The following is a 9,451-nucleotide window of genomic DNA, read 5'->3' as shown; positions in this document are numbered from 1 at the left end:
CACACTAAATACCTGTACAGTTATCATTTACAGGTGTCTGACACACTAAATACCTGTACAGTTATCATTTACAGGTGTCTGACACACTAAATACCTGTACAGTTATCATTTACAGGTGTCTGACACACTAAATACCTGTACAGTTATCATTTACAGGTGTCTGACACACTAAATACCTGTACAGTTATCATTTACAGGTGTCTGACACACTAAATACCTGTACAGTTATCATTTACAGGTGTCTGACACACTAAATACCTGTACAGTTATCATTTACAGGTGTCTGACACACTAAATACCTGTACAGTTATCATTTACAGGTGTCTGACACACTAAATACCTGTACAGTTATCATTTACAGGTGTCTGACACACTAAATACCTGTACAGTTATCATTTACAGGTGTCTGACACACTAAATACCTGTACAGTTATCATTTACAGGTGTCTGACACTAAATACCTGTACAGTTATCATTTACAGGTGTCTGACACACTAAATACCTGTACAGTTATCATTTACAGGTGTCTGACACTGAATACCTGTACAGTTATCATTTACAGATGTCTAACACTAAATACCTTTACAGTTATCATTTACAGGTGTCTGACACTGAATACCTGTACAGTTATCATTTACAGGTGTCTGACACACTAAATACCTGTACAGTTATCATTTACAGGTGTCTGACACACTAAATACCTGTACAGTTATCATTTACAGGTGTATGACACACTAAATACCTGTACAGTTATCATTTACAGGTGTCTGACACACTAAATACCTGTACAGTTATCATTTACAGGTGTCTGACACACTAAATACCTGTACAGTTATCATTTACAGGTGTATGACACACTAAATACCTGTACAGTTATCATTTACAGGTGTCTGACACACTAAATACCTGTACAGTTATCATTTACAGGTGTCTGACACACTAAATACCTGTACAGTTATCATTTACAGGTGTCTGACACACTAAATACCTGTACAGTTATCATTCACAGGTGTCTAACACTAAATACCTGTACAGTTATCATTCACAGGTGTCTGACACTAAATACCTGTACAGTTATCATTTACAGGTGTCTGACAGTTATCATTTACAGGTGTCTGACACTAAATACCTGTACAGTTATCATTTACAGGTGTATGACACACTAAATACCTGTACAGTTATCATTTACAGGTGTCTAACACTAAATACCTGTACAGTTATCATTTACAGGTGTCTGACACACTAAATACCTGTACAGTTATCATTTACAGGTGTCTGACACTAAATACCTGTACAGTTATCATTTAAAGATGTTTAACACTAAATACCTGTACAGTTATCATTTACAGGTGTCTGACACACTAAATACCTGTACAGTTATCATTTAAAGATGTTTAACACTAAATACCTGTACAGTTATCATTTACAGGTGTCTGACACTAAATACCTGTACAGTTATCATTTACAGGTGTATGACACACTAAATACCTGTACAGTTATCATTTACAGGTGTCTGACACACTAAATACCTGTACAGTTATCATTTACAGGTGTATGACACACTAAATACCTGTACAGTTATCATTTACAGGTGTCTGACACACTAAATACCTGTACAGTTATCATTTACAGGTGTCTGACACACTAAATACCTGTACAGTTATCATTTACAGGTGTCTGACACACTAAATACCTGTACAGTTATCATTTACAGGTGTCTGACACACTAAATACCTGTACAGTTATCATTTACAGGTGTCTGACACACTAAATACCTGTACAGTTATCATTTACAGGTGTCTGACACTTTAAATACCTGTACAGTTATCATTTACAGGTGTCTAATACTGAATACCTGTACAGTTATCATTTACAGGTGTCTGACACACTAAATACCTGTACAGTTATCATTTACAGGTGTCTGACACTAAATACCTGTACAGTTATCATTTAAAGATGTTTAACACTAAATACCTGTACAGTTATCATTTACAGGTGTCTGACACACTAAATACCTGTACAGTTATCATTTACAGGTGTCTGACCCACTAAATACCTGTACAGTTATCGTTTACAGGTGTCTAACACTAAATACCTGTACAGTTATCATTTACAGGTATCTGACACACTAAATACCTGTACAGTTATCATATACAGGTGTCTGACACACTAAATACCTGTACAGTTATCATATACAGGTGTCTGACACACTAAATACCTGTACAGTTATCATTTACAGGTGTCTGACACACTAAATACCTGTACAGTTATCATATACAGGTGTCTGACCCACTAAATACCTGTACAGTTATCGTTTACAGGTGTCTAACACTAAATACCTGTACAGTTGTCATTTACAGGTGTCTGACACACTAAATACCTGTACAGTTATCATTTACAGGTGTCTGACACACTAAATACCTGTACAGTTATCATATACAGGTGTCTGACCCACTAAATACCTGTACAGTTATCGTTTACAGGTGTCTAACACTAAATAACTGTACAGTTGTCATTTACTGGTGTCTGACACACTAAATACCTGTACAGTTATCATTTACAGGTGTCTGACACACTAAATACCTGTACAGTTATCATTTACAGGTGTCTGACACACTAAATACCTGTACAGGTAACATTTACAGGTGTCTGACACACTAAATACCTGTACAGTTATCATTTACAGGTGTCTGACACAATAAATACCTGTACAGTTATCATTTACAGGTGTCTGACACACTAAATACCTGTACAGTTATCATTTACAGGTGTCTGACACACTAAATACCTGTACAGTTATCATTTACAGGTGTCTGACACACTAAATACCTGTACAGTTATCATTTACAGGTGTCTGACACACTAAATACCTGTACAGCCATTGTTTACAGTTGCTTGGTCTAGGACCTGTTATTATTAGAAAATCTAACAAATATTATAAATAAACTGTCAGTATTGTCAATAATGATCAATCTTGTGAACGATATGATACCATAGATATGATGGTTATATAAATAATTGATGCCTGACAACTAAGTACAGGTGGTTTGTTTGTCTGGTAGAACTTTGGTTTGGATTTTGATAGGGTTGGGGGTGGGTGGGGGGGGGGGGGGGGGGGGGGGGGGTCAAAGTGCCTTAATTAGAATCACTCATTCATTGGTCAGTTCAATACACCCTTCCTTGTTGGTAATTAATAAGATTTATAATGTTATAAAATTGAAGTCACCTTTATCATATTTCAGTCATTGATGTTTTATATATTATATAAATGAGATATATTTTGTTAACCTTACCTGTACTCCACTCTTCCATACATCAAAGAAGTGACATTCAGAAATAATAATTTCTTTGATTCATATCCGAGTATCTAAATTCTCATTAATAATGTGAAACCTACTTTGTTGACGTGCAAAATTTATTAACGATGAAACATTTTTTCTATTTTTGTCATCATTTTTACAGAAATATACAGTGCAGGTTATCATTAAGTGATCATGCATGTTTGATGAATAATGGATTTTCTTCTGTCGATTAACTCTTTGTTTGGGAGCAGGAAGTTTTGCATTAATGTCACTGGTATACAAGGTTTGTTATCTACAACTGTCATAGTATAATTTACAGATTCGGGTTTCAGTTATAACAGATTATAGATAATGCAGTTTTATATTTCGTTCTTTTTCATGTATTTCTGAATTTTACAGTAATAAATATGATAATTACTCTTTTGATATTTATAGTATTGAATATTAGAATGAATTATAAAATTTTTTGCTGATATCAATATGCCTGGTGATAGGTGGTGATTTAACACATGGTGGTTAAGGTTATGTCCAGGTGTTAATATTAAACCTGATCCGATACTTCTCTGTTATATTAACACCGTTTTGCACCCTCTTTTTTCCCTTAAGGCTTCATGTCTTCAATTATGACTTTTTGCATGATCATATAACTTTAAATATTTTGAGACTTTTTGTGTTGGATGACAACACTTTGTCTCCTGGAGTTCAATAGGAACTACTTGTTCACAATAAGTAAGAAAGGGTGTGTTAAATCTGCATCGTTAACTCACCTGTAACAAATGTCACCTTTAACATTGGCCAGGTTTGTTGCTGGTATCCCACAGAACATGCACAGGTAAAGTTGGTTGTTGCTAAAGATGTTTAGTATTAAGCTAGTTATTGTATTATATAATGTGATATATTTGTGTGACTGTAGTTATTGTCTATATATTGATAAAGCTAATCTTAGACCCCAGTCAGCTAAGTACAGATTTTCTTTTTATGGCTGTTTTTTGTGTTTATATCATTTACAAATGAATGTGAATTAGTGGAAGATATGCATAATAAGTTATGGTAAGTATTACATCAGGATATTGGTTTTATGAAAAAACCATTATTTTAGAAGGACTGGATGGATCTTTTTCAAATTTTATACATATAGAGAAGAAAACTGCTGATTAAAGTGCTACCTATATGGTGGCCTTTATAGAGAGTGAAACTATTAGTTACATTGTTACCTGTATGGTGGCCTTTATACAGAGGTAAACTGATTAGAGTTTTACCTGTTTGGTTGCCATTATAGAGAGGTAAACTGATTAGAGTTTTACCTGTATGGTGGCCTTTAAAGAGAGGTAAACTGATTAGAGTGTTACCTGTTTGGTGGCCTTTAAAGAGAGATAAACTCATCAGTGTTACCTGTATGATGGTCTTTATAGAGAGGTAAACTGATTAGAGTGTTACCTGTATGATGGTCTTTATAGAGAGGTATACTGCTGAATACATTGTTACTTGTATGATGGTCTTTATAGAGAGGTATACTGCTGAATACATTGTTACCTGTATGGTGGCCTTGATAGAGAGGTAAACTGATTAGAGTGTTACCTGTATGATGGTCTTAATAGAGAGGTAAACTGATTAGAGTGTTACATGTATGATGGTCTTTATAGAGAGATAAACTGCTGATTACAGTGTTACCTGTATGGTGGCCTTTATAGAGAGTGAAACTATTAGTAACATTGTTACCTGTATGGTGGCCTTTATAGAGAGGTAAACTGATTAGAGTGTTACCTGTATGATGGTCTTTATAGAGAGGTAAACTGGTTAGAGTGTTACCTGTATGGTGGCCTTTGTAGAGAGGTAACCTGATGAGAGAATTACCTGTATGATGGCCATTACAGAGAGGTAAACTGACTACAGTGTTACCTGTGTCAGATGGAGAATAATACAACTTTAAACTGTGGTATTTGATAACAAAGACACTGCAGCAGTCTGTGCTAATATTAGCTTAAGTAAAAAGTAAATATAATACTGAATTAATTAGATACAATAAACATGCTCCTCCGGTGTCAATAGTGTGAGGTCATTGATCTGACACTAATTAGCTCGCTGGCTGTCCTGGAAAGGAAATATTGGTAGCAAATTGATTCTGTCAACATTAAAACAAATAAAATGTCAAGTGCTGATGTAGTATTATTATTATGAAAACATTCTGGTGATATAAGTAGTTTTCCAGTCTTCCTCGTTAGAGAAATTGTTTCGTCAATGATAATGATATTTTTTTAACCTTCAGTATATCGTAAAATCTTCTTAACTTTTACCCTCAACGATTCCTCAGTAAATTACCAAACATCTTCATAATATGATATTTTCTGGACAAGTTGTAGCAGTATAACAATTAAGGTTTGTATATGATTGTAAACTGGTAGTGCTTTAGATGTATAATCAAGTTGTCTTCATACTGTATGGCTGTATAATCAAGTTGTCTTCATACTGTATGGCTGTATAATCAAGTTGTCTTCATACTGTATGGCTGTATAATCAAGTTGTCTTCATACTGTAAGGCTGTATAATCAAGTTGTCTTCATACTGTATGGCTGTATAATCAAGTTGTCTTCATACTGTATGGCTGTATAATCAAGTTGTCTTCATACTGTAAGGCAGCATTATCAAGTTGTCTTCATACTGTATGGCTATATAATCAAGTTGTCTTCATACTGTAAGGCAGCATTATCAAGTTGTCTTAATACTGTATGGCTGCAACAATTCTTACAAGGTGAAATAGCTCTACAGACAGAACAAGTATTAATTTCTATTTATATATGGTATGTTTTGTTTTTTTACATAGATTACACGACTGAGCTGAAAACAAGACCAATTGATATACTTGGCCACCAAGGTGTAAATAAAATGCTCTGTCTTTGCCATGAACAGACTTTCCTGAAAATCCTGAACAAATATTAATTTTTAACTTGTATAGGTTATATATATATATGGTATGTTTTGTTTTTTTACATAGATTACACAACTGAAGAGAATTTTTTCCTATCTCTGAATTAATCAAGACCATTTAACTTGTATCAGATATCTGTTACAGAACCAATGGCTACTATGATATTAGCAAACAGAATGGTGACTTGTTAAGACACTCAGCACATAACTATAGATCGCTCTCTCACCGAACTCAGAATGGTACTATCCCAGAAAATGGCTACCAGACAGTGCTGCCACCTATCACAAGTCATAACGGTCAGAGTGACACTGACTACAGCAGCTATGCCAATGGTAAGTCTAATATTACTTAAGATTGTCTCCCTTGACGCTCGTATACGATGAACATACAGACTGACCCCTGAGCTGTCGACACCTACCTACAGGCTTAGAGTACCTTTGTTACCTGTCATCAACGATATAGTGTTAGGTTACATCATTCACCAACAGTCTTTTCTATATATATATATTCCATATATTCTTCTGGAATATATTGTGTAATTCCTGTGGACTTTTTTTTTTCTTTCTTTTTTTGATGTGTTAATTCTATCGGCAGACCGAGGATTAATTAGACAACAGAGTTCCCGAGAAATCCATCAGAAGGATAAGTACTTTTCAAGATTTCTTATTAATCATTTAGTCGCTATCTCGTATTTTAGCGTCGGGAACTGATAATAAATAGTATCCTGGTCTGTATAATTTATTATTTAGATACCTTGTTTAAGGAGTTTTATAGTGATACTATAGTTATAACTAGATTCAGCTATATATCAAATACAATAGGAAGGTCCAAACAGTATTAGGTAGAGTTATAATTCTGTAGAAAATATTTCATATTTTATATATCTCTGATACATATAACCTTTATTTTATCTATTTTCTTATCGGGCTATTCATTTCGGACCATTTTTAAGACGGCCTTATAAAGTGCCATCCCAACCCCAAAAACAAAAGAAAAACTGTATCTGGTTCCTGTCCATTGTCTTTCCGTGGCCAGATATCACACTTTCACACCTGACTACACAACCTCTGCTATCCAGACCACTCACTTTCACGCTTGACCGTGTTCTTTTCTCAATCAAGGTCTCTGTCGCTCCGTCTCCAGGTAACACACCAGACCTTTTATTCTAGACTAATTAGGATCTCCCCACAGGAATTCCTCTCACCCTTTTCCCTCTGTCAACTAACTACAAACACAACATGGCTGGCCCAACCACAAACAAACCCGCCGTAGTTATACTGACCCCTAGGGATAAAAAACCACTACATGCGGGACGTGTTCGCGGGGACATATCCCAATACACAGGGGTAACCAGTGACGTCAGGGACGTCAAGATGCTACCATCAGGTATCATATTAGTTCTCTGCGCCACAGCGATGTGCATAACAAAGGCGATGAAAATCGCATGTATAGATGGTACACCATGTACAACACGGCTATCTAAACGGCCATATACAAACTCCCCACCTAGACGCAAACAAAAAATGACTCGCACAACAACAAAGGGGGTCATCTATCGGATCCCCCTCAACACGTCATTAACATCATTAAACAAAATAAACAATGTCAAGACAGCCAGTAGGATGCACAACAAAGACAAACAACCTACTACATCCATCCTACTGGAATTTCACTCAAACACTCTACCTAAAGAAATCAAATTTAACAAAATCACATATCCAGTAACAAAATTCAACGTACCACGCAAACAACAAAAACCTACTACAAAGCATACAAAACCAAAATATTCCCAGTGCTCAACAACCCAAATCACCTACAACAAAACTACAACAAATCGACTGTACTCGGCAGTCGTACAAAACAACACTCCGCAAAATAACACAAACAAACACACCAACACTACTACAACCATTAACTCACAAATAACACCTACACAACACGGAGTATTAGTCACCACAGAGCTACTCGGCAATATTGTCCTGTTAGCACGTGATCAAACACTCACAGACAGACAAGCACTACAAAAAGTCAGGGCCCTAATAAACAAACAAAACGGGTTCCCGGCACCTCAAGTCACACCCATAAATAAACTGACACAAACAACACCCACACAAACCTCACCAACACAGCCAAAACCAACACAGTCCACACCAACAACATCACCTACACTTTTCTCAACACAAACAACACCCCAAACCTTAATAACAACCACACAAACCAAAAACACTCCTACACAACAAACAATACACCTTCTGGATAGTTCTGGAGAGTTAGACGACTCGTTTCTGTCCAAACCTCCCACACCTCGCTCTCCTACTGGATTGGGTAGACGTAGGACACAAACAAACAATAAAACAACACCAAAAAACAAACAAACAACACCGACACGCCCTAACACCAGATCACGGGCAAAACACACCGCCAATCAGCCGAGACCTGGAAATAGCAAACGACAGCTTTACTAGAGCCACAAGCAACATAAATTTAATATAAATACCCATTTTCTTTCGCGGGTATATTAAATGACCAGTCAGGCCTTACTGTCATGCATTGGAATGCAGGAGGCCTTAAGCCGAAAATTTCAGAATTAAAATCATTTCTGAACGAAAATGCTCCCGATATTTTATGTATTCAGGAAACAATGCTTAAACCTAAACACAAAAGTTTCAAAATTAATGGTTACAATCCACCATTTAGGTACGATTCGGACCAAGGTTTGGCAATATATATAAAATGCGGAATTGCATACAAAGAGTATGAAATCAAAGACCAAGATATTGTGGCTCTAGGAATAGAACTACACAACAAAACAAACAAAACAGTCATACTCAATATATACCTCTCCCCCAAAAAACCAATTCCATTTAATTCCCTGGTGAATCTGATAGAAAATATCGACACAGATAACATCATTGTAACCGGGGATTTTAATGGACATCATACATTGTGGGGAAGTAACAAAAACAATTCCCGGGGAGAAACAATACACAAATGGGCAGATGAGACTGGTCTAACCATACTAAATGAGGGTAACCCTACTAGAATAGATGTAGCACGGGGTATAGAATCCCATCTAGATATCACCCTAGCATCTCCAAACTTAGCTAGTAAATGTAGCTACTGGAACACCCTCGATAGCACTCTAGGTTCCGACCATTACCCAATTTTGACACAGTTTGATTTTAAACCCCATGTCAATACAATTCAATACACACCACGATGG

General features: G+C 36.0%; 1 protein-coding gene across 1 annotated transcript; it reads left to right on the top strand.

Moving 5' to 3' along the window:
* Positions 1 to 7,466: 7,466 nt before the first annotated feature.
* On the top strand, positions 7,467 to 8,693 carry LOC132563535 (mucin-2-like). Its single transcript, XM_060228278.1, has one exon. The coding sequence runs from the start codon at positions 7,467 to 7,469 to the stop codon at positions 8,691 to 8,693; it is 1,227 nt and encodes a 408-aa protein (XP_060084261.1).
* The last annotated feature ends 758 nt before the right edge of the window (positions 8,694 to 9,451 follow it).

Source organism: Ylistrum balloti, unplaced genomic scaffold (genome assembly GCF_031769215.1).
Source record: "Ylistrum balloti isolate Yb309-2 unplaced genomic scaffold, AGI_CSIRO_Ybal_v1 Utg371758, whole genome shotgun sequence".
Classification (NCBI taxonomy): domain Eukaryota; kingdom Metazoa; phylum Mollusca; class Bivalvia; order Pectinida; family Pectinidae; genus Ylistrum; species Ylistrum balloti.
The sequence above is the reverse complement of the archived record's forward strand: the minus strand, read 5'-3'. Positions and strand labels throughout refer to the sequence as shown.

Bases quoted from the DNA above. Each gene is read 5' to 3' on its own strand.
- LOC132563535 (XM_060228278.1), top strand. From the start codon at position 7,467: ATGGCTGGCCCAACCACAAACAAACCCGCCGTAGTTATACTGACCCCT.